General features: G+C 28.6%; 1 protein-coding gene across 1 annotated transcript; it reads left to right on the top strand.

Annotated features, from left to right (window-relative positions):
- The first annotated feature begins 16,770 nt into the window (after positions 1–16,770).
- LOC129299477 (nudix hydrolase 7-like) lies at positions 16,771–19,296 on the top strand. The gene is made up of 8 exons (XM_054937945.1): positions 16,771–16,926; positions 17,024–17,089; positions 17,300–17,437; positions 18,144–18,221; positions 18,305–18,355; positions 18,453–18,487; positions 18,601–18,709; positions 19,084–19,296. The coding sequence occupies exons 1-8, from the start codon at positions 16,771–16,773 to the stop codon at positions 19,294–19,296; spliced, it is 846 nt and encodes a 281-aa protein (XP_054793920.1).
- Positions 19,297–27,918: the final 8,622 nt, after the last annotated feature.

Below are 27,918 nucleotides of genomic sequence, written 5' to 3' on the forward strand. Positions count from 1 at the left end.
TGTTTAATTTCGAAATTATGCTCTGTGAAATTAAATAGTACTTTTCAAGTTAAATTTTTTCATATTCTTATTAGTTAATAAATTCCTAATTTGAAATTAAAAATTTGGGAGATAAAAAATAGGATAAGTACTGAAAAAGAAGTTAACTAAATAAAGAATAATGAAGAGAGAGAAAAATATAACGTTAAAATGAATAGGGGAGAAAGTAACCAAAAAAAAAATCATCTTTTAAGTTAATTTGTGGACAACAAATTTTCATCAATGATTTCAACAATAATTTTCAACATATCTTCACTCGAGTTATTGAAATTGTCTCATAACAATTTGTCAAAAGAGATATTTTAGAACGTGTTTTAGATTCTTTAAATATCTATAATTGTCTTTGTTCTAAGCTAATCTATTTGGTTTGCTAGATATAATCCTTCAAGGATGATGTAGAGGAATCTAGGTTTATTTTATAATGGAAGACTATGGTGGCAAAGTAATTTTGATAATACATCCAGTTCTCAAATAAAAAAGATATTTTTTTTATTCTCTCTACTACATTCTCATTATATTTGTTTTGAACTCTTGGAGTATTGCAAGCGAATTGATATGATTTCAAAAAGCTTTCCATATTTCATTATACTATTATATCTTATTTTTATTCTTTTTATGACACCTATACCTGTTTTGTATTAGAGAATTGTGAGAGCTTCTAACTACATGCTCACTTTAATGTAAAATACAAGTGAAATTCTATCATTTTCCTTCAACAGTTCTTCTTCAATAGACATTGATAGCAAAGAACAGTGTATGGCTAATGCACCCTTCCCTTAATTTTATGCTTTCGAGGAAATTTTGTGTATTATTTTTATAGCTTTGTGCGGGTGATAAACATAGTGCTTATTCTATGTCATCAACTTCTTGAAAGAGTTATATTTGACCATCATCTCATTTACAGGTATGTAGTTGTGTGATTGCATTTTTCTACGACACACTCATGGTAGGGGCACAATTTTGCTTTTCATCGTTTCGTTCATTTTGTATGTTCATATAATTTTCTTTTTTACAGCACACAGTCATGTAATGGTGAGGGCACAATTTTTTAAAGGAAAAAAATCTTGAAATAGTGAAGAAAAATATTGAATCAATTTGTGAAAAACATTCGATGCAACTAAGTGACTAGATATCTTTAAAAAATTATATATTTGAAAAGATTTTTTAGCATAAGTGTGATAAGCTTCTAAGAATGATTAACTTTGGTTATTTGTTTTCTCTATAACAATCTAATCTGAATATCTTATAGAGATTATAGAAAAGATCAACTCATGGGCTTTGATGCTTCTCTCTTTCCTTTTATTTCTCATTTTCGGTCCACTGCATTTTCATTTTAAAAGGGAGTTTTCTTTCCTTTTTAATATACAAATATAGACAATTGATTAAATTTCTCAATGAATCACATTAAAAGACACGCTCACATCCCATACATGAAAACTAATTTATTCTGTGGTTATTGGTCCTGCCAATTGGGGATCGCCGCTGTTAAAAAGTAATTGGTGCTCCATATCATCAGTTGATTAGATTATTAGTGTTATTTCTCACTGTGAGCAAGACTTCAATGATGTTCTAAAAAATATAAATTTATTTGATATTCTCCTAAAAAAATGTGTGTTTTGGGCATCCAAATTTTGAATTATTTAATGTGTATAAAAATGATTTGTCGGGTAAATTTATGGCTTCAACAGAGCATATATACCAAGTGATAATTAGAATTTTTTTACTTTTTTTATCAAATGAAATGTTTTAAGCTTAATTGTATCCATGATATGTTCATACACATTCATGAATATTAAAATATTTTTTAATATACATTCACTATTAATATTCTAAGATAGAATTTTTAATTTTGCTATCAAACTATTTAGATGTTGCCCAACACTTTTCATCTGCGTGTGTAGTTTTTATGAATTATTTAATTCCTTACAAATACGAAAAAACAAAAGACACACATATGGTAATATTTTCATGACAAACATTATTATTTGATTTAACCTCATATCCAACATAATGGACAGTACAATTATATATTAGAATATTGACTTTTTATTATTTATTTTTACTTATGACAATCAATATATTATAATAAACAAGAAAAAATCTTCTGTGTGTTATCTTTTTTTGGCGATGGGTGCAAACTCTGTTGATAGAAATAATCTAATTGGGAAAAGGCGAAATATTTATGTATGTGTGCGTGTTTATTATATCTATCATTGTTAGATTAAATTTTTGACTCCCAAATAATGGCCATCAATTAATATAATTTCATATAACTTTCTTGTTTCATTTTATCATTATCTTGCTTTTATTCTCTCCAAGATCAATTTAGTGTTAAATGATTAATCAAAGTCTTGTAACTATTACATCTTACTTTACCGTAATTTTAGTTGTTCACTTTTAAATTATGACAGGTGAAATTCCATTGTGTCTCTTTAGCATTTCTTCTCTAAGAATTTGACAAAAAACAATTTGAATGATAATCTTCCAATACTAGTCCTGTAACTATTATTGTTATGCTTGTTATTCTATATTGTTAGCGAAAGAATTTTAATGAAACCACTTTAAGAGTAAAAATTATAGTATACTTGACACGTTTTAGTGCAATTTATTTTTCTTAACTGCTAGCTTTGAATAAGTCAAGAAAAGTTGTTGCACACATGGCTCTTACAAGAATCCATTTAATTTTTACGTGAAGACTTGCTAAAAAGGGTTATTGTATATTTTTCTATCAATGTTAATCCTCTAATTAACAAATTTCCATATGTGTATTATGTATATCGCTTTGTGAGAATTTGGGGAATTGCCAGTCTTATGTGCACTAACAACAAACAAACATTTTGCACTTTGTTTAGGTGGAATTCCTTCATTTATTTGGAACATATCTTCTCTGAGAGTGGTTGACTTTGGCATGAATCATTTAAATGGTAATTTGCCAAAAGAATTGTGCCATCAACTCCCTTTACTTGAAATCTTTGATGTTGGGGATAATCAATTAGAGGGAAGCATTCCAAAATCAATAAGTAATTGCACATCTTTAAAGGATTTGTATTTGGATGGTAACTTATTTATAGGCAGTGGCGGAGCTACATACACTTGAGAGGGGGCATATTCACCCTCTCAACTTGGAAGAAATTACAAATAAAAAGTAGATATTTTGCTATTTTACATTTTTTAGCCACAAAAATTTTAATCCCTTAAAATCTAGGCCCTTTTCTGTGAATGTTTTAACTTAAGTCCAATTATGAATTCACTAAGTTCAAAACTCTAATATGACTTTTAGAAAAGAATATTCTTATTTATTTTTTTTTTAAATCTCTAGTTAATTATTATATATTTTTATATATAAATAATATCATAAATTAGTGAACTATATGAAAGAAATATTTTTAATAGCATTTGACAATAAGTAGAGTATAAAATGTATGATTATTTTAAAAAATATTAAATAATTTTTTTAAATTATTATTTTTAAAATTAATCTGCACCTCCTGACACAAGGTCCTGCTCCGCCACTGTTTATAGGTATGTATAATGTACTTATATTTATGTTTCCATTTTTTAAATCTCTTTTTTGAATGGAGTAAATCTAAAATAGGATTTTGTTTTTTCATCATGTCATTCATAATTTCTTGCTGTTCATTCATATTGAAATGGAGTAAATCTAAAATTACATTACTTCTGTTCCAAAATTTTATGCGTCTCGTAATAACTTTAATTTTATAATTTTTCTCCCCTTATTTAAGAAGACATTCTTTATCTGTGTTCACTTATTTCTTTTTAATTTTTCAATTTTTTAATCTTGCAAATTCATTAATCTTCTTTAGTTGAAGCGAGTTACTACTTAAAATTATTTTGTTATAATCAACGTAAGTTTTAGACTTACTGTTAAACATACTACTAGATTTAGTAATATTTGATAATTTTTGTGTGAAAAAGTAAGTTTTATATGAAAATAACATTAAAATACAGACAAGTTTGGAATTTTATTTTTCTTATTCATTATAAATAAAAAATATTTAAATATGTAAAAGAAATCAATTACAAATAATAATAGTGAAAGTCAACAAACAATTTAAATGCCACCCAAAAACACTAGTTCAACCATATTTGAGCTAAAAGCCTAAAATTAGTGAACCCGAATACGAGATATTTTCAATAGTCAGACAAATAATTAGATTGCTTCATCTTCTTGGTTTTTTTTTTTTTTTTGGTGGGGTGGGATGAAAGAGTAGCACTAAGAAAGATTGCTCATTGCTTAAACAAAAGAGGCACTGTGCCTGTTAAAAGAGATTGGTTCATTTTAATTCATTTAGTTTAAAGAGGAACTGTTCCACACGTTTTCAATTCTCTGCAAAATTAATAAAAACTATTCAAATTAAAATTTTTCTTGTTATAATTTGTGAACAATTATTTAATTTGAAATTAAAAGAAATTGTAAAATACATATATTGATATAGTGAAACTTTTAGTCCCTCGAGTTTGTTTTAGTTATCAATTTGGTTCTTCAAATTTAATTTCTATCAATTTGGTCCTTTAAGTTTGCTTAGACATTAATTTAGTCCTTATTTATTATTTAAAGAGGAGATAAAACTGTTAAATTCTTATTGGCATAGATAATAGAGTATTGATGACAACCATGTAGATTAATGAAAAGAAGTATAATTATTTATGAAAGAAAAAATAAACACAACAATGTTCAAAAAAACAAAATAAAATGCAGCATAAATGACTAAGTTGATAAAATTAAACTCATTCAAGGACTATTTTTTTCATTTGATTATCTATACATGCCAAGCCATCAACATATATTACATATTAAATTAATTTAAGAGTTTATTTGTATTTTAAAACTTAAATGACTAACATATAATTTAAGAAAAATATATATATTATAAGTTTGTCCTAAATGAAGAAAGAAAATATATTTTTTTTGGTTCTATTTATAAGTCACTTCCAACATGTTTCACTGAAGCCAAGGAAAATCTTAAACCTCATTAATTTTATCTAAAAATTTAATAAATTATCAACTTTGTTCCTATTTGAATATACATATTTCAAGAACATGATTTCTCTCTTCAACATTCAATAGAGAATAAAGGAGGAAATTTGCAATCAAAATTTAATGATGTGACTTATAAATATGACAAAAAAAAAATTCTCTCTCCACTCTAGAAATAGGATCAAATGAAGTATAAGAGACTAAATTGACAAAAATTAAATTTAAGGGACCAAATCATAACTGATGCAAATTTGAAGGATCAAAAGTTTTATTATTCTCAAACCAAACGAGTGGACTTGTCATATATGATGTGGAACCTTTTTCTTTTAATTTCTCACTTCAACTGTATCCAAAAAAAAAAATTCACGGAAAAAGTAGTTTAATTGGCAATGCACAAAAAATCTTTATTTGAGAGTACATCCTCTCCTGTTTAATTTAAATTTTTCAAAAATAGTTTCTGTTTTATTTTAAAAATTAATTAATTTACTATTAAATAGTTATTCAACGATTACAACATGAAAACTTTAATTTGTAAATACATCTTCTATTTATGACGATAGCATCTCAAAGATAGTTTATCATTTCTCTAATTTTTATTTTAAAAACTAATATTTATGCAAGATTAATTGCATAACACAAACATTTAGGTTTTTAGATTACTAAGATATGTGTTGTTTTTTATGTTATAATACTATATACATACATAAATGTATGTGTGTGTGTATATTTGCCAAATATATACACACACATATATACACTTTTTTTTTGGGGATAAAACACACACACACACACACGTTATGCAAGCAATATTGAAAAGGATGATTCAACCATGGACCTTTTTGAGTAGCAGCACCGTAAAGGTCCAGAAGATGGCGCTACAACTTTTTGTGCCTCATCTTGTCTAGCCTCGTTCAGTTCGTTTTGCATCTTTTATCGTATGTGTCTTCTTTATACTTGTATTTCATAGCTTTTTTCATCTTATTTGTGAGCTCACAAGCATGGTTTTTCTGTATCCAAAGCCTTGGCTTTGGTTTTACAAATTCTATGGGATATTTCTCAACCAACTGATTTCCAGATTCTTTGGAAGTCAAGGTTACCATTGACTTGTCGCTCCTTTCTACCAGTTTATTGGGCCTTTCTTTGGGAAGGTTACTTATTTCTTTTAACGAGCCTTAAAATTATGCCACACCTGTTAGCTCAAGAATATTTCGATGTATGCTATGTCCTAGTGTTTCAGTGTGTTTCTTTTTTTCCTTTTGTCTGTCTCTTTTGTCTTCGTTGGACTTTGCTTTTTTGTACTTTTAATTGTCTTTCGCAGCCAGACTTTGTGCTTAGGCTCTAGAATCTGTTCTGAGGGCCTTTTAATCTTGTAATGGTTTTACTTAATGTTAATATATTGACTTATTATTAAAAAAAAGGAAATTTTATTACCTGTCTTTTTCTTTTTCCATTTCCAATTTCATGTCTATGCATATATACTTATATTTGCAGATTTTATCTTTAATTAACTCTGAATCTGTATTTTCCCCACTATTAAAGAGCACATCCTTTCCCTGCTTAATTTTCATTTTCAAATTTTTCAATATTTTTTGTTTTATTTCACAAATTTATTGATTTCCTGTTAAATAATTAGTCAATAGTTACAACATAATACTTCAATTTTAAAATAAATCTTCTCTATATAACCATGGCATCTCAAAGATAGTTCATGATTTCCCTAATTTTTTATTTTAAAAACATATTAATTATGCAAGATTAATTAGCATAACAAAATATAATTGTTTCACAAGTTTTTGGATTACTAACATTTATGTAGTTTTTTATGTTATAATACATATGTATATTTTTTTGGCCAATATATATATATATATATATTATGCAAGCAACATTGACTAGGAAATGTTCTTACCTTTTTTTTTTTTTTTTGGGAGTTTCCAGGTTTTATACCCAAGGAAATGGGCCATCTTGTTAAACTTGAATTGTTCTCTTTGCAAGGAAACAATTTGATTGGACCCATTCCTTTCAACATATTCAACATTTCAACATTGACATACTTAGGCCTTGCTGCTAATTCTTTGTCTGGCCTTCTCCCATCGAATTTAGGAATTGGCCTTCCCAACTTGAAAAAATTATGGCTGCTTGGGAATGAACTAACTGGACAAATTCCAAACAGCATATCAAATGCTTCTAAGCTCATTTTGTTAGATTTGTTGTTGAAAGAATTTTGTTTTGTATGATAAATGAGTTATGGCTATAATCAAATATTTTCTATATATCAAGGCTTTAGGGATATAAATTTTACATATATCCCATGCCGGTCACACCTTAAAGTTTGGGGTGTGACAATATTTTTCTGCCAAATTTTCTTTTTAAATATATAATATATAAAATGATTATAATTATAGTGCAATGTTAGAGAAGTCAAACTTATCAATTAAACACTGTCTTCTAAACTTTGGCACTGGGTTGATGATGCAATCAACTCGAAACACGTACATCGAAGATGAAGGAACAAGAGGAGTATCTTGCCAAGAGAGACGTCAAGTGTCCATCGGCATCAACATCATCCATGGACCATCCTTTTATTTCTCGATGAGCCCACTTCTGATGTAGACTCCACCAGCACTCACAATGTCATCGAGAATGTCCACAACATCGCTCGCGATGGCATCACCGTCATTCTCACCATCCACTAGCCTTCCTTTAGAATCCAGCTCCTTCTCGACCACCCCATCATCCTCGACTTGGCTGAAGCTTGCTGTACCTTAGAGATGGCGAACAACGATCGATGATGGGCAAAGAACGAGCACACACCAGAGATTACACCAGAGAGACACATGGGAGATTGTTGTTGCTGGCTGCAGTCGAAGATGGCGAACGGTGAGGATGATGATAGATCTGAGGTTTGGTTTGAGATGGAGAGCATGAGATAGCAAGACAGGGGGAAACGAAAAACATAAACGTGAGGTTGGTCCAAAAAAGAGAATGAGAATATTGTAATGGTGACAATTGATTTTAGAAGCTTAATAAGGCAACTTAGTGAAATAATCATTTTTTCTCTCAATGATCAATTACCACAAAAAACTTGTGTTTGGGTCATTTTGTGGAAAATCAATTTTTTCACTCAAACATCGATTATTTATGGTAATCCAAACACGCAGTATAATGATGTTAGGTGAATTGATTTTTCATTTCCAAATTGGAAAAGCGACTCTACGAACATAAGAAAGGGATATTAACAATTTGGTCTCAAAAAAATAAATTAATGATAGTTAGGTCCTTGATAATTTTTTTTACAAAGTAAATTATAAATATCAATTTAAGCAGTTATAAATAGAAATTTATGTTATAATCTAAGAATTACATTTGTATTTAAATACTGACTTGCTATTGAAGCTCCTAAATTTATAATAATCTGGATTGATATTCTTAACTTATTTTTCAAAAAAATTTGTCAGGGATTTAACTATCATTAATTCAGTATTTTGAGATCTAATTGTCATTCTTTCCATAAGAAACTAGCCAAGTTCATGACCAAAAAAACAAAAGAAAAAGAAACTAGCCAAGTTAAGCCAAAAACTATAACACTAGCGGTTATCGTCTTGTTAAAGTAGATAATTTAAGAAAAATTACATTTAAGTCTCACAAAAAAGATTTTATTATCAAAAGGTCCCATAAAATACACATGATTAATGCCAAATCTCAAATTCTATATATTTACAACTTGGCACAAGACATTTATATTGGGTTACCGAGTTATAAATATATAAGATTTGAGACTTGAGAGCATTTTGTACATTTTATTAGACTTCTTGATAATAAAATCTCTTCTGTGGGACTTATGTATAATTTTCCCACCCCTTTTCTCTAGGGAGAGAATTTCTGGCTTTCGATTTTGTTTACATGGGTATTTGATATTTTTTTTTACTTTTTTAATCTTAACATTTCGCAGCACTAGTTTTTGTTTAATAATCATTTTATTATCTCTCTTCCACAAATTTCTATAGATGGAGACACCACTATTTTCACTTCAGAGACATTGAAAGGATGTCAAAATAGCTGTCATGGTTATTCAAGTGTATAAATACATGGATGAATTAGACCCTAGTCAAATAAGCTATCTGAACTACATTCTGAAGGACAAACATGCATGGTTTAGCATGAAATTAATTAATCCTATTAATTTTTTAGGCAGTGACATTTTAGATTACTCAATATGTTAAAAAGAGATATATTTGTACAGCTATAATTCAATTTTTCCCAATTATGGAGCTTAATGGCCTATTTAACAACTTATCCTGGCAACAGTTTTCTATCTTCTAAAATAAAAAAATAAAAAACAATATATTTAGTAATGTGTTTTTAAAAGTATTTTGAAGAATAAGAAAACAAAATATTATTTTGGAGAATAGAAAAAACAGAAACATATTTTAGATGTTATGGGATTATTGTTTTGTAGAATAAAAGAGAATAAGAAAAACACTCATTTTCATTATTTTTTCTCAGAACATGTTATATAAAACAATAGGTTTCAGAATAATAAAACAAAAATAGTTTCAAACAGACCCTAAATTTCATAAAATTCCAAATGAACGTACATGAGGGAAGACGTTGTTTTTTTTTTTTTTATTTCAAGAATATTGTTTTGGTTGAAATTGACTCATCATTCAGGCCTTGCCAATGCCAACATCAGTTTCTTATAAACTTTCATGCCGATCGACATAGACATAGTAATGTGTGAAGGAATGTTAATAAAGAAATTCTGTGCTCTCTGGCAAAAATCCAAGAAATGTAACTTTAGTTTGATCAGTTAAATCGGTTTTCATGTTCCAGTTCGAATTACAGATGTTATTGGGCTCTATGATGGTTGAAAGAAGTATACTATATATGACATGACTGAATTGAAATTGATGATGTCCTCCCCTAATATTTTTCCTGAATTATTTTAGGTTGATCCCGTACAATGCACGGATTTTACATGAGACAATTGAGAGAAGTAATGGATAGATCAATACTCAGAATATTTCAATCAAAATATTAATGTTCCTTTGCTAAATGAATTCATGAACATTAAGATTCGTAAAGGAAAAAAAAAACATATCTGGAAAATGGAAATAATGTCTTTTATTTGGTATTTGTAATACATTCATAATTTATTTATTAATTTGTTTCCATGTTATAGTAAATGTTTAGGAAATTTAACTCTCAAATTTCTTTCCGAAAATGGTATATATTAAATGTGTACAATTTAAATAATATTTAATTGCACATTAACATTCTCATCTACGAGATAATCTTTAAAATATACATCCTACCTTTTGTAAATTCCATTGAGATTACTGTTCATTGTACAGTGAAAACACTGTTTTTATACAGTATATAGAAATATTTAATTAATATTTTTTTAGATTTTTTTGATAATGTAACACAAAAATCTTTTCTAATGTAAGTGGGTGAGGTCTGCGTATAGTTTTATATTTTTATGTTATCGTATTCTTAAAATTAATTTTATATCATATTAATTATTATATTATTATATTATTATCTTTAATTTTTTACAGATAATAAATTGTATGTTTTTATTGTTCACAAGCATCCTTCTATTAGTTATACTTCTTTTTTTTTTTACTTACATTATAGTTTAATATTATGACTAATTAATCAAGATTTTTTTTCTTTTTTAAAAATAATTAAAATTTTAAAATAATGTGTTTTTGAAATAAAGAAAAAGAAATATAAGGATAAAATTTATTATCATGTTAGTTTTCACATACATGACTTTTATTTCTTTTTTCTAATTAATTCATCCTATATTATATTAACGCATTTAATTTAGTGTTGGATAAAGTATATTTTTAGCCCTTTAATTTTATAAAATATTTTTAGCCCTTTAACCTTATTAATTTCATCAATAAAATTACAAATATCTTTTTTTGGCAAAAAAATACAAAAATATACTCTATTGTTACTATTCAACGATTATAATAATATTTTATGCAATCTAAATTGGTGAATTTTGCTAAAGAAATAAAAAAATGAAATAATTATAATATATTAATATGTTATAGCCTACTAAAAATAGACCATATATTAAATACATTATAAGAACGTCATATTTGATATGAAAATACAAGAAATAGTAGGAAAACAAGATCAAATGGATACTAACTTTGCATTATTCAGGAGTTAGTCAATTATAGGAAATCAATGAATGAAAGTTTTTAATCATTTGAATGAAGGAAATTAGCCCCCTTCTGCTAGAACTAACTCTTGTTGGTTAACAGTTCTTCTCTTTAATTAAACAAATACTCTCGTATGGATATAAACAAAATAAGATCATATTATTCACACACACAAAACTGCACCATTCTATTTATAAATTATAGCAATCCATTTAAAAAAATTTGGATTCTTTAACGAGTGACTTTAATAATAAGAGTCATTTATAGTTTTGGATTTGTTCTCATTGTTCATTTGAATCAATTGAATCAATCTAACTGGATGAGAATTGAGAAGCTCCTCCAATGAATACATTTATTTTGAACAAAATCGACTAAAATGCAATTTAGTTTTAGCAGATCTGGAATGGATGGCTGGATTGTCAAAAGAATTGTTCACAAATATTAATAAAAAAAAGTTTATGTTCAATTTTAACCACGAAGACAATTCATTGACAATAACTATGTGTCTCTTCAGAGGAATGAGTAGATCAAGTCAGGGAAAATTACAATATCGGAGTGGTAAATATAATATGTTTGTGTGTCCTATATACATTGATCACATTAATTAATTAATTTAATTGTTTACAATACTAATTTGGTATAATTGTGTCTTAATTGATCAATGCTGTCCCAGTTTAAAATAATATGAAAGTAATTTCATCAGATATTCCACGTTTATTCATCCTAACATCACCCAATGTGCCAGCCTTGATATTTCCGTTGAATTGCTTTTGTGCTTCCTACCTGCTTCAAATAATCAGGCACAAAAATTTAAGAAATGTGTTTAATTATGATTTTGAGGCCATAAATGAGGAATAAAAAGTGAAGAAAATGTGGAGTCGTTGTATTGATTATGATTTTGAACGAAATCAAGTCAGAATTGCCATTCAAACACTCTCATTGTTGTTTCAACTCAGATTCCCATTTTCAAAGTCTGAGGCTTGAGTAAAAGCAACGCGTGTAACTACTCTCTCAGTCCCTATATAAAATATATATTTAACTAAATACCACGTATCAATAATTAAAATTTTGTTAAATTTAATTGAAAATAAATTAACTTACAATAATTTTTTAATTTTGCTCTTAGTGAAGAAAATGTGGAGTCGTTGTATTTATGATGATTTTGAACGAAAATCAAGTCAGAATTGCCATTCAAACACTCTCATTGTTGTTTCAACTCAGATTCCCATTTTCAAAGTCTGAGGCTTGAGTAAAAAGCAACGCGTGTAGACTACTCTCTCAGTCCCTATAAAAATATTATTTAACTAAATACCACGTATCAATTAATAAATTTTTAGTTAATTGAAATAACAAATTACAATATTTTTAATTTTGCTCTTAGTAATATCAATTAATATCATGGCGAGGGTGGGTAAAACACCCAATTAATATATTTTTTTTTTCAAGACAATAATAAAATTGTTTACTGATTTAAAAATACGATGATCGTTCGTATATTAGGTATAAAATAAATATCTAAAAAAAATAACTATATATAAAAACAGGGGAGTAATCAATACCATAATCTCGCTTCGCAAGCACGAAAATTCGAGTTGACCACCAAAAAATATAGTGCGGGTTCGAGTTCTATGTTCTCCACTCGTTCCATGACAAAATTCTCTTTAAAAATTACATTCACAATGTAATTAAAAATATTATCCCTCCACAAATTTATAGGCATAATGATGATTAATAAAATTCATTAAATACACTTTATAATTTTATTTTTAAGATAAAAATACAAAACTGTTAAAAATGTCTTTCATGCACTACTTTATTTGTGAAATAATGTTAAAGATAACAATCTAATGGGAGGATAATGTTAAAAAAACATCATCAATGATGATCTTAATTTTGAAAATGAACTCTAGAAGTGTCCTTATAATTTATGATTGAGGGACAATAAAATTCATCAACAGTTTAGCATAGCAAAAGTGGAATAAGAAATATTCCAAGAGAAAAAAATCTCTTCTGTTAATCTACTATTAACTTTGTCATTTTTTGCTTATATGGCATATTTTATGGGGCTCAAGCACAATGATAAGTAGGATTCTAAGCATGTCCTTTAGTATTAATTTATGCGTAAACTCTTTTTTCAAAAATACTGGCCACCTTTTAGGAGTGTTGAGTACCTTGAAGTTTTATTAAAATAAAATTTAATAAATATTACTAAAATATTAAATTTCCATATTTAATAATGATAAATATTCTTCCAAAATTTGTAAATTATTTTTAAATATTAACAGCTCAAACTAGTTTTTCACATATGTATAGGTGACTAACTTGTAATTTTTATATATCAATCATATTTTAACATTTATTAAGTTCTTTAAATTTTTATGTCATTTTCTGCAATTTTTTTGGTCTACCAATGATCTTCCCCCCAAAATATTGCATAATCTAAATTTAATACCCTCTATATACTATAGTGTTGGGGGTACAATCATAACTCTAACAGATCAAGAACAATATGCCAACAAATATGCTTATTTAAAAGATATTGTCTATCCTATTAACGTGTTACAAAAAAGCTACTCAACAAGAAAATAATGGAGAGATGCAAGGGAAAATCCCTTTATTAATTTAGAAATTCATTCCCTTAGTTGTTAATACAAAATTACAAAATATCAAAATATTATAATATTAAATTGGTTGTTGTAATATTTTGTTGGAAGATTGTTAGCTAATAAACAATATTATATAAGGACCTACAAAATTTAAAGAACTTAACCGATATAAATATATGATTGATATATAAAAAATTACAAGTTATCTATAAATTTTTGAAAAACTAGTTTTAACCTGTCAATATTTAAAAAATAATATATAAATTTTGGATAAATATTTATAAACAATAATATTTAAATTACTAATTTTACCAAAAAATATTTAAATTATTAAATATTAAAATATTTAATATTTTAAGGATATTTATTAAATTTTATTTTAAACAAAACTTTAAGGTATTTAATGCTCCTAGAAAAAGATTCATGGTGTTCAGCATTTCTAAAAAAAGAGTTCAAGTGCAAATTAACATCAAAGAACATAATCAAAATCTTATTTGTCACTATACATGGGCCCAATGGACATGCTATGTCAGTAGAAAATGACGAAGTTAATAGCTTATTAATAGAAAGGGTATTTTGCTCTTCAGAAATATGGTTTAGGAAAAAAAAATTACCCCATTTATCAATATAGGGTGCTCAATGCTCCTCCAAAAAAAAAAATCTAAGAGTAAAATACACCTTAATCTTACAATATATGCATGAATAAAAAAGCTCAAAGAAACTTATAATATAATCTTTATTTTTAATACAAAACATCACTAGATGAAAACAAAAAGCCCCCATCATCCATAAATAATAAACTAAAACAAAAAAAAATACTTTTTTTCAGTCCTATTGACAAGATGGAGAAAAAAACTTTTTTTGTGTTATGTATAATTTATGTCATTAAATTTTTATCCCAAATTTTCTTTTTTACTCTTTATTAAATGTTGGTAAGCGAAAATATATTATTAAAATATATATTCCTTTCATTCAATATTATAAGATACTTTTAACCAAATTACACCTTCAATAAGTTAGTTAATTATTTTTAAAATTACACACTTTCTTTATATTTAGTCCTATTTAATAATGTATCTCAATTAAAAAAACCTTATTAATTATCCCCCTAATTAAGAGTATCTTTTAGAAAAATAATATTAATTACATCTTGAAATACTTAAAATATCTTATATTTTTTAATATCTTACCTCATAAAAAATTTCTTATAGTTTTTTAATAGAATGATTATATTTAATAGAAATAAAATTAAAAGTTTATTACAATTTTGGAGATAGACAATGAGTTTTAAAATTTTTCTTAGTTTCGGTGAAAGTAAATTATGTTGAAAATAACTTATATGTCAATAACGAAAGTAACTTGCTATTAATTTTTAGGTGAATTAAATTGGGGCTTATTAGGACATTTTTTTAGGGTTAAATAGCACTTGTAGAGATATATCTAGCCTACCAACAAGTTCCACACATTGTCAGGGATTTGATCTCTAATTGTATGAGTTACTCGTTTGAACCTATTTATAGGACAAAGAGTATTATTTTAATTACAGGATACCTCAATAATCATTTGATATATCTTTATCTTTTTCCTCTTATTAATTGCTAGAAAAGTTATTAAATGATAGAATATTTTAGAGTATCTAAAATAAAAATAAAAGTTAAAAACTTTATGATTTTTCAATATAAAATTTTCCTTATTTCAATAAAAATACTAGGAGAGTAAGGTATAATTACAACAACAAAAAATATGTACTAAACTTTTAGCGCCTAAACCAACTTCCCTGTGAATTCCAAAATAGAGGATAGATATTACTAAAAAAAAAAAAATAAAGAATAGAAACCCGCATTGCATCTGGCTGCCAACTGTCGCAGTCCTAACTAGGCATATTTGTAATACAAATCTTAGAAGAAAACAAAGTCAAAAGGCCAGAGCATTTTCCCTGATTGGCTGAACAAGATGTCATGTCACTTGCTGGTCGTCCTTCTACTGTTCATTTGATTTGATTGTTTTTCCATTTTAGTCTTGTACTTTCTTGTTGGTCTCAGGGTTCAAATCTGCCCCAGAAACTAACCAAAGCACAGAAATTCAAGAATTCAATTTGGGTGCTCATTATTATAATGAGATCTGAACTAATTTTGATATCGATAGTCCAGATTCAAATCATAATTATATATTATATTTTTTAAAACAAAAATTTCTAAAATTATAAAATAATTTTAATAATTTTTTATTTTTAATATGGTCTAGATTTAATTTGGAGGTCCAATTTGATATTAAAATTTTTATTTGGATCGTGCAAAGTACATCTAAATATTTAATATGCATCAATTATAAAAATTTTAATATTAAATTATACCCTTCAAATTAAATCTAGACTATATTTAAAATAAAAATTTTATTAAAAATTATTTTTATAAATTTTTGTTTTAAAAAATATAATATATAATAATGGTTGATCTGGATAGTACAAATCTCATCACAATAATGAGGACCCAAACCAAACTCAAAATTCAATGACCCATTCAAAGTCTTAGTCTAATTTTGCATGGAAATTTCCTTCTCGTGCTTCAAGCGGACCCGTCCTATAAGAATAACAGGGTATCATGCTACCACGAAAATCAAATTAGCAAAACAACGTCTTTGAGAAATTGTAAGTACTTTTGCTCTGCGTGTTTCAGCTTTGATTTTAATGCTCAGGTTTAGATCTTTGAACCTTCATTAATTATACATGCCTTTTGGCAAAGTGTAAATCATTTCTCTCATCTTCTTCTGTCCTTTCACTTCCAAAGAGAACTCTTCTTGGTTCCCTTTATCCCTAGAAGGTGACGTTTATGCTTTGAGCTTGAGCGCTATATTTATTTATTAATATGTTTTGAAGTTAATCCTATTTGCTTTTGTCATTCCTTTAGCTAACAACATGAGCAACGGTTTGATCCCAAGGACTTACATGTCGGCTTCCACAGCTATAGAGGTAATGCAAGACAGAGGACTTAATGCAGAGGATGATTGTTATGGAGGAGTTATAGTTAACGTGGAAGAGCCAATGGATTCCATGGTCTTTTCTTCTCTGCTAAAATCATCAATGTCAAATTGGCAGGAACAGGTAGATCGTCAGGTTTTTTAACTATGATACCTCTTTTTGGTTGAATAGATATGATTGCTTGTTAGCCGTAGATAAACAATCAAAATGGCTTTAACAGGGAAAGAAGGGAGTGTGGATCAAGTTGCCCATAGGACATGCAAATCTTGTTGAAACTGTAGTGAAGGTAAATGCTGTTTCTGCATCAAGACAATGTTTGGTATGCTGAAAAGTGTTTTCTAAGGAGGAAATGAGATAGGTGCATTTCACTTTTTTCCCCCAGAAAACACTTATCTACCTATACAACAATATTGCACAATAGTCTGGGCTAATCTCAAGATGTTGGCCTGCAAATTATTTGGGTCAAGCTGAGATTTTATTCTGATCTTTTTTACAGGCTGGATTTAGGTACCACCATGCTGAACCGGATTACTTGATGCTTGTGCATTGGATTCCCAACACTGCTGATACTCTTCCTGCAAATGCTTCACATCGTGTGGGGATCGGTGCATTTGTCATGAATGACAATAGAGAGGTATTCCTTTTGTGTTTCCAGTTTCCATTGGGTCAACATTTTGCCTTGCTTAACACTAGCTAACGAGATCATGCTGTGCACATGGTATAAACTTTTCTGTCAAGTTAATTGAAGGGGAAAAAATACAAAGCTTAGCTTTGATTTTTCTTTTTGTTTTTTTGTTTTAACTTGTAGTGAGTACTTTGAGCCTGTTAACTGTATATGAACATGAATTCCTGCATGGTACTTGTTTTCTCACAAAAAATAAAAAAAGAAAAAAAAAACAAGTGAATTGTAGGCAGTGGCTTAATACATGTTCTTTTAAACATCTTCAGCTTTAATGTAATTGTCCACATATAATGATGTATGTGGGAAAATATTATCAGTTAGAATCCTAGACTCACTAAGCATTTAACTTTGGGATTGGCAGCGATTCATTGGCAACTGAGTAAAAACAATACATTCGCTTTATCCAGCGGAGAAATCTGGTTTTTTTTTTTTTTTTTTCTTATATTAACTGCCTAATGACTTGTACATAGAGAAAAAAACTTATTTTCCACAAAGAAGATCAAATCTTTTCCCTTTCCAAGTACCTGGGTCAGCCTTCATTTTCTGATTATCCAACTTGTTTTTTGGGCTGGAAATTTCAATTTAGTGGTTTCAGAGTGTATTCTTGTGATTTATTTGAAGTACCATAGTAATGAAATTGTTTCGTTTCATGTCATAGGTGCTTGTGGTTCAGGAGAGCAATGGTTGGTTCAAAGGTAAAGGTATATGGAAGTTACCTACTGGGACTGTTGAGGAGGTAGGTATTTTAAAGTCCAATGTTGATGAATTATTTAATTTGTTTATATCTTTTTCTGTACATAATTTGGATTGCACTTACAGGGTGAGGATATTTCTACTGCTGCTATTAGAGAAGTTAAAGAAGAAACAGCAGTAAGCATACGTACCTAGACAATCTATTAGCTTTTAAAATCTGTATTTTTGGACTCGTTTGAAGCCTAAGAGCTCTCTGCTTTAATTCTTCTCACAGATAGAGACAGAATTTGTTGAAGTTTTAGCTTTCAGGTAGGACTAATGCGTCTATTTAATTAGTAAATTTACATGTTAATCAATAATAATCAGTTGTCAAGGCACAAAGGTTGAATTATTTTTCTCTTTTTTTATCTCTCTTGCATCAGGCAAAGCCATGAGGCTTTCTTCCAGAAATCAGATTTGTTCTTTGTTTGCATGCTACGACCACGTTCCTTCAGTATTCAGACTCAAGCCTCTGAAATTGCTGCAGCTCGGGTATGCTCTGTGCCCTATTAATCTATGAAAAAATTTTCAACTCCTATTCATTTTCTTTTAAATTCATGAAAATGTTTAAAAGATTTCAACTTTTATTCACTTGTCTGATTTCATACCTATTGCATTCTTGTTTCTAGTCAATAAAAGGATGTATGCTTGTAAATTCATCAACTCAACTTGTGTTTTCATCATGAGAGATCATTGACAGATACATCTCATTTTTTCGTCTGAGGATGAGAAATGTCACTCATATCCCAATATGACAAAAAAGTGACAAGTAGTTACAAATAATGATAACAAGGACATAATAGACATTGCATCTGGTAGATCATATTAATTAGAGTCTGATGTAATTGCCCTTTTGATTCATGCAGTGGATGCCAGTCGAGGATTATGCAGCCCTACCCTTTGAGAAACAAAACTTAGGCTTCGACTCGATTACGAAAATATGCTTAGAGAAGTTGGATAGGAACTATACTGGCTTCTCTCCTCTACCCACAATTTCATCTTCTGGCGAAAAAACCTTCCGTATTTCAACAAACACCATGCTAACCACTTGTTTGCTTCCAAAAAATCACCAAGCTTGACGTGTAATTGCTGGTGCTATGACTATGAGACCTTCGTGGATTATTAAGTTCTTGCTTGCATCATATAGCTATCTATATCTTCCTAAGTTTCCTCATTCTGTTTCATCTTCTTTCTCTAACCATCTAATAATGGACTCTGTTTGCTTATTGTTCTATTTTCTAATCTCTGTAGATGTAATTCTTTCTCAGTGTAGTGATCAAATGTGTTAGTGTGATTTCATTTTATATACTTTCAATTCTTCGATACTTATGTAAACTTTATATTATATGTGCTTTTCCTTCTCAACCTCTCAATTAAATCCTTGCTCTGCTCCTAGTGGTTTAATATTAATTTTAGTGTTTTAGGTGGTTAATTGATGAACCTCCTAGAACACAACATGATCACGTTGTTACTTTTCCTTATCCTTAGTCTAAGGCAAACTTAATCAACTTTGTGCTTATTAAAAAATGAGAGTTCCATCCTTAAATTATTAAATAAATATATAACTTTTCAATTTGTCATTTGCAATTTATAATCATACTAAATTGTCTAATAATCCAAACTATAATAAATACGCAGGGGATAAATTAGAAAAAAATTAATTACTCTAACTTTGTCTTATATTAAAAATAAAAGGCAAAATGATAATAAATTCCTTCGAAATATAAAAATAACAAATAAGTACAACAAAATGTGGTAATTATTTTTTAATCCCTAGGAACACATTTTGGATTTTAATTTTTTATAGAATGATATATTTTTCCCCAAATCCCTTTCTCTCTCTCTCTCTACCCTTTGATCTCCCCTTTGATCTCCCTACTCTCCGACTTTCCGTCCACACTCTTTGAGCTCTCTTCCCCTCCTTACATCTTTGATTCAGGTTGGTGTGAATTTGTTTTGTATATCTGCAGATTGTGGTGGTGCAATGGATTCATGAGGGAGGTAGGACATGGATAGCATTTTTTACTAGAAGCGGAGTCAAAAAAAAAAATTATTGGGGGACCGAAATGACAAAATACATATTATAATAAAAAGAAATATATATATATATATATATCACTAATATAACATAATTATTTCAATCTATATATTTATATTCAATTATATATATAGCAAAAATAAATATACACCTCTCATTAATTTTTCATGACATAAAAATAATTAATTGTATCTATGATAAAAATTTTAGAAATTTCCTTCTTAATATAAAATATCATTAAATTGGTGAAGATTTCACCTTCCCATAAGCATTAAATAATTTAAATGCATCATTTGGATCTAAAATTCTGTTCAATCTAAAAAGCTCTATTAGTTGCTTGCTGAATTTATCATATATAATAATGAAAAAAATTAAATCTATATATATATATATATCAATTACATATACATAACATAAATATTTTAGTGTATATATTTATATTCAATTTTACACACACATATATATAAAACAAAAATAAATATATATCTCTATTAATTTTTCATAGCATAAGAATAATTAATTGTGTCCATGATAAAATTTTTAAAAATTTCCTTCTACATATAAAGCATCATTAAATTGGCAAAGATTTCATCTTCCCCATAGGTATTGAATAATTTAAATTCATCATTTGGATCTAAAATTTGTTCAATTTAAAAAGCTCTATTACTTGTTTACTGAATTTATTATTTAATTATTTTAATTGATAATTATAGTAAATAAACACATCAAGACGGTAATAATGCTCAATTGTTACAAATTCTTTATGTCGATGATATCTAAGTATATCATAATAAAAATTATTCATATATTAAATTTCAATTGCTTAGTTATTACACAAAAAAAGTAAGTGTTTTTTTTCGAAGAACATATCTTAACTATAACAAATTAACTTTTAGATAAGTAATTTTATTATAGATATCAAACACATAGCATTTAATATGTCACACCCTAATACTAAGGATATGATTGGCATGGAATTTGAGATAACTCACATTCCACAAGCCTAAATTAATCCAAGTTTAAGCTAAAATATAGACATATAATCTAAAAAGAAAATACCTAGTCTTAAAAATTTTGTAGAAATTTTGATAGAATTTCTATTATAATTTGAACTTCCCAAAATTTCTACAATAACAAACTTGTCAGCCAATCCAGCAAAGAAAACTAGCTTCATACCACTAGATTACATATTAGAAATGTAAAACTAGGATCTAACTATGGATACATGGAGCACTAACTTGCAATTATACAATACAATACATAATGTCCCTAAAAAGGGATATTCACAATTCACTTTCTCTTTCCAAAAACAATATGACCCCTCAGTGACCCATAGGAGGTGTAAGGTTAGTTACAGTAGTTGAGATCAAGAATTTCTGGTGAGTAGTATTCCAATCAAAATTATAAATAAATATAAAGAATTTATGAAGATAATGATTAATAAACTTAATTGGAAAACAATTTGATGAAATAATTGAACATATACTTAATTAACAATAAATAAAAAATTTTCTTAATAACATAACCATGAAATTTAACAATGATAATAGAATCACATAAATGTATTAAAATTTGTACTGCTCCTAAAATATAAAAATTTTCAATAGTAGTACAATCCAATAAAATGCTTCTGGAGAACCAATCTAAAAATAATAAAATTTAATTTAATTTAGGAGGGCTTTATAAGGACGAATAACAAGCGTGGACACATAGTCCATGAAGGTAAATAACCAATCAAACGTGGACACATAGTCCACAAGAGTAAGTAACCAATTAAGCATGGCTAAAGCCACAAAACAAACACAAGCATAAAGCCCACGAAACAAACATGAGTACAATACTTACGAATATCCACCCCTTCGTTCCACGTGCATTGGCTTACTCACGGGCTAGCACCTCCTATAAGCATTCTACTAACTAGATGTACTATGGTGCACCAAAGGCTAACAGAACTGCCATTAACAGCCAACGTTCTGAACTCAATCCCCTTAATAAAAATCAAGTGTGTATAGAGCAAGAAAACAATTTCAAAGTTTTCATCTCCAACCATGCTATTCTACTATTAATTTCACTACTCAGATTCATTTTTAAATTAAACATGAAATTAAATAATTAAGCTGCAATAACATAAATTATTGATAAAATCAAAACATGATCATTAATAAAATAATTATTATAGAAATTAAATTGAAAAGGATATTAATACAATTTACAAGAGAATGATATTAAAATTCAAGTAAAGAAATTTTTACAAAAACATTATCAAAAATTTATTTGGAATCTACCCACTCACTTGAAAATTTTCAAGGATTTTAAAGTTTGATTCACTTCAACTTCTCACTTAATTTCAAGGGTACCATTAATTTTCCTACCAGGTCAATCAAAAGTCTAAATCATTTGTTTTATTCTTCTCTTAATATAAATAAATAAGTACTTAATATGCTAACCATCATTAATTAACAAGATTCTTTTAATCCTTATAAGTTTTTTTCCTCCTATAGTTTCACTTATCAATTAATTCCTGAAACAATTAGGGACATTTAAATTAATTATAACTAACATCACAACTATACATATATAGCTAATTATTTTCTTATCAAATTATTAACTTAACAATAACCCAACAAGAGCAAAAACAAACCTTCCCATCTAGTTTATGCCTTTTGCAATGCTTAACATAACATCACAAACTATCAAGCCTCTTTCGCTTAAATTTCCTTTCCAAAAGTTCTCTTATAACAATAATTGTTTAATTAACAACAATATATTCACCACACATGTCTTGCCATAACATGTCAAAGCTCACATTTAGACATTTTATTAAATACCTCACAGACATTAATTCTCAAAGCTTCCCCCTATCCAATTCCATTCCTTCAACCCAAATCAATAATAAACTTAAAGAAAATCAAATCAATTATGCTTGTCATGTTCAACCCCCTGCCAAGAATTAATTAGTTAAAAGCTTGATGAAGATTTAAACTCACTTCCATCCTTCCCAAGCTTGAATCAAACAACTATAATGAATAACATATTAGAAATCATGCTCCTAAAACTTGATCTTCAACTTGTTTATATCCTGTTACCTCTCTTATTCACGCACAAGATCAACAGAGAGGACGAGATTTAGATATCCTCACCTCAATCCATGATGACAGAAGCAAAAAAGAAGAGAAAGTTGCAATCACATGAGCATGAAGGAGAAAGAAGAAGGTCTGGTGCACTCCATACCACAGCAAGGACAGAGAAGGAAGATGGATTTTAACACTTGAAACAAGGAAGATGATGAAGGAGAGGCTTCGATGACAGTACCCCATAGCGCACACGAATAGAGGAGAAAGAGAAGCAAGTGACCGTGACTTTGACCTCGTCAGCGGTGAATCCACAACAAACTTGGGTACTGGCGACGAACAAAATAGCAAGGAAGGAGAACGAAAAAGATGGAGAATAACAAGGGTCTTGAGTTTGAATCTTCTCTCAATCACCAGATGATTCAACCAAATAGAGAGGAAGAGAGAAAAGGAAGACGATGATGGCCGAAGGCACAGAAGCGAGAGATCACCAGAAAACACGAAGAGAAACAAAGGGAGATAGCAATGAAAACATAGATTGAGTTGAAGGATTCATATTTTTTTCCGCTATCTATGCATCTAAATGACAAATAGTAATAAAAAATCTGAACATTAGAAAATTGTGAAAATTATAAGAGAGGGCACATTATTTTCCTCTAATAACATAAAAGCCATAATTTTAAACTAAATGAAATTAGCCTATCACTCAAAATAATTTAATCTCTAGACTTTTAGGTAAGCTATTAGCTTAAGTTTCACTTAATCACCACTCTCCATTTGTCGTAAAACTAATTTATATAAGAAAGAAATTAGGATTTTTTAATTTAAAATTTAGGGTCATAACATAATATATCTTAGAGTTTTTGTTGCAGCGTTTTTTAAAAAAGTTTTTTAGTAATAATTCTCATAATTTCTTTCACCAAATATAAAATGAAAGAAAGGAAAATTAAGTGACATCAATGCTTTAAGAGCAACTATAGCATTATTTTGTTGAAAATAAGTAGATCATATGACAACTATATTTTCAAGCTACTAAAACAATTAGATTACACATATGTAAAAGACTAATTAAAATGAGAATTTATTGAGTGTCTCAAGGTTTCTATAATATGCTAACTTAGGGGGGATTGAAAAAAAATATAACTCTTATGTTATCTAGAATATTTTAAAAATAATTACTATTTATTATTTGCCATTATTTAAGAGATGTTATTTGATAGGATATTATTGTAAATAGTCTTTATTAGGTTATCTCTTTCTCCTTGCATATATTGTACTCATCACAATAGTAATTGATATGACATTTTTCAATCTTTCTCTAGTTTATCTCTCTCGTCTTTGATAGCTTTTATGGTACCAAAGTTATGTAATATTTTTTCCATGATAAATTAGTTTTTTAACAGCATTAGCCTTCCTTGTACTACTTCCTTCCTTTGTCACGAGTTTAGATCCACCTTAAATTTATTTTTGCATATCTAAAGGGTAGTTCCGATAAATTAGCATTTGTAGATTCATTAACTGTTGAATCGTGTTGAAATTTGGTCAATAGGTGCAAAACATCCAATGCGTCATTTTCAACAGTCAGATCGTTGATTAATTTTCTAGTGTAAGTGTTATGCCATTCCTACTACGATCTTTGGTTTGGTGTTTTTAATCCTTCATTATTTTTTGTAAGCCTTTTTTGGCCTTAAAAAATGAAAAAGTTAGAGGTTGCTCAATCTATATTAGTTACGTTAAATAGTTGCAATCACCATCTTTGGTTGGAAAAAAATATAATCTTGCTCAGCCTACTTTGGGATCCTTCTGATTGAATTTGAAACTTTATTGTGCATGCTCATCTCCAATTCCTTTAGCCCATCTATTGTCTTATCTACTCTCACCAGTAAATCCACTTGGCATTTTGACTCTACTTATTACAACCATATGATAGGTTAGGAAAATTTCTTCTCTATGACACCTAATTTTAATGCCTATCCTATACACATTGCTGATAATTCTCAAATGCCTAATAGTCATATTGGTACTGTCCCTTGCCTTCCCTATCCATTCATGATACATATTTTATTCTTCCTATCAACTTCAACCTTCTTTCTATTAGACAACTCGTTGCTATGAGTTATGATGTGTTATTTAATAAATGTGGTTGTGTTGTGATGGATTCTCAGACAGGACAGGTTATTGGGATTGAGAGCAAAGTTGGTTGCATGTTCAAGCTCACCTCAATACACCTACCTAAGATCACTATTCCTATATTGTGTGTTGCCTTCACATCCTTTTCTTCTGATTCTTTTCCTGACTTATGGCATCATCATCTTGCTCATCCTTCTTTGAGTAAATTACATCATTTAATTTCTAGTGGGCTTTTACGTCATGTCCATAGTCATTCTTTGTAATGCATTTCTTGTCAAACTGCCAAACAACCCACTTTGTCTTTTAAAAAAATGATTCTATTGCTGCTTCTCCATTTAATTTGATTTATTCTGATGTTTAGGGTCCTGTACCTACTCCCTCTATAGGAGGATCCTGATATTTTGTGATTTTTGTTGTTGACTTTCTCATTTTACTTAGATTTATATGATGAAACATCGATTTGAGTTACCTAAACTTTATATCAAATTTTCTACTATGATTCACACTCAATATTCTAAAGTTATCAAAAAAGTTTGTCATGATAATACTTTGGAATATTGTGATTATAGATTACTCACTTTCTTGATTCTCTGGGTACTATTTCTCAATGTTTTTGTCCTTATACTTCTCAATAAAATAGTCATGCTAGCGCAAACACCATCATATTCTTGATTCTGTTAAAGCATTGCTCATTTCCTCTTCTTTTCTTGAATAATTTTGGGGTGAAGTAACTTTAACCTCTGTCTTTTGCATCAATCCACTCCTGTCTCTTATCACCAATAACATTTCTCCTTTTGAGCGTCTCTATAGTTATCCTCCCTATTATAGTCTTTTAAAAGTCTTTGCTTGTGTCTATTTTGTTCTTCTTCCATCTCATGAGATAAACAAACTTCAAGTTCATTCTCGTGTCTATTGTTTTCTTGATTATGATTCTAAGCATAAGGGTTACCATTGTTGGGATCCTCTCTCACCGTATTCATATTTCTTGACATGTTGTCTTTTGGGAAAATATTAAGTTTTCATCTCTAACCAATCTTTCATCATTCTCATCTTCTTTACCTCTTATTTTAACATATATTTCTACTGATCTTTTTTCACAACTGATGTTGTGCTTGTTTTACCTACTATTTATAAAGTCCCGGGTTTAGACTATCAAGTTTCATCTTAACCCGTGCTTTACCATTCCACATCATACGATCAAGAATATAATATCAGAATATTAGCCCTTTATTTGTTTTCAAAATCACGAGATTCTGTCTTCTCAAAACATGCATTCAAATAAGAGGACTAGTGGAAGTGTGAACAAATATCCCTTAAGGTTTAATTTCTATAGCTAGGCTCAAACCATTAACGAGCAAAACCCAATCCCTTAAGGTTTAATTTTTGCCCTAAAACTCCCTTCTTTCATCCAATTGCCCACTCAAAACATTAGAGCACCATATAGAAATTCAAAATAATATCTCTAGGACTCAAGAAAACCAAAGCTTACAAGAATAAAGCCTTTGAGATCAAAATTCAAAGCTCCAACCTAAAAACTCAAGAAAACTAAGAGGAAAAAAGAGGATTGAAGTAGGAACTTAACTAACGTGTATCCAAGCTCGCAACCTCTGTAAAGCCTCCCAAGTTTGAGCTCTAGCTTCCTCTCTTTCTTTCTCTTCTCACCGTCACTCTTTCCTTGTTTTTTTTCCTCTTGTGAATTTCTTGCTTCTTTGTCCTTTGTTTTTTGCGTTATTCTGAACAAAACACATCGAGGAAAATTACAAGGAAGGGCCCAATATATTTATTATAGCACAACGCCTAGGTCAGCTTTAGTAATTTTTTTCATAGTTAAAAATAAAATAAAACCTAACTTTTACTTAGTAAAATTCAAACTCTGGACTTTATTAAATTCTTCATAATTTTAATTTTAAAATAAATTTGAGTCTTGAAAAATGTTGGAATTTTACACATTCTAATATGGAAATTATGATATATTAAGTTCTTTTTTATTTTTCCAACAACATGGTTCTCATGTTTTCCTTTTGATTAACATCTTTTAACATATTTTTTATGTACTTTGCTTTTGAAAATGCTGTCATTTTAATGGATAATCCTCAATGTAGTGTTCCACACTTGTTTGAAAATGTCAGATTTTTAACATATTCATACACAAGTTTCCTCCCTAATGAATCTCTACTAATATTGTTCAGCTATAGCTATATAAAAGTGATTTTCTATTCCCTTACTTCATTAAGGATTATCGTGGTTCCCAAGTGTAGACAAATTGTTGATTTAATCAAATTATTTACTTTGTTCTGGTACTAAAAAATTGAATTTATACAAAACGTTAAAATAAAGATTGCACGAGATTGTATAAAAATTGCATAGAAATTGCATGAGAAATGCCACAAAAAATGTAAATAAAAATATACATATATTATATTTTATTTTCAATTATTACTGAGGGCAATTATGTTCGAAAA

This window comes from Prosopis cineraria, unplaced genomic scaffold, assembly GCF_029017545.1.
Source record: "Prosopis cineraria cultivar Desert tree isolate PC_DT_omini unplaced genomic scaffold, ASM2901754v1 PC1172, whole genome shotgun sequence".
Lineage (NCBI taxonomy): Eukaryota > Viridiplantae > Streptophyta > Magnoliopsida > Fabales > Fabaceae > Prosopis > Prosopis cineraria.

Excerpts from the sequence above, each read along its gene's own strand:
- LOC129299477 (XM_054937945.1), top strand. The coding sequence starts at position 16,771 with ATGTCGGCTTCCACAGCTATAGAGGTAATGCAAGACAGAGGACTTAAT. Across the intron at positions 17,438-18,143 it reads TCATGAATGACAATAGAGAG|GTGCTTGTGGTTCAGGAGAG; the intron begins GTATTCCTTTTG and ends TTCATGTCATAG. Across the intron at positions 18,710-19,083 it reads CTGAAATTGCTGCAGCTCGG|TGGATGCCAGTCGAGGATTA; the intron begins GTATGCTCTGTG and ends TGATTCATGCAG.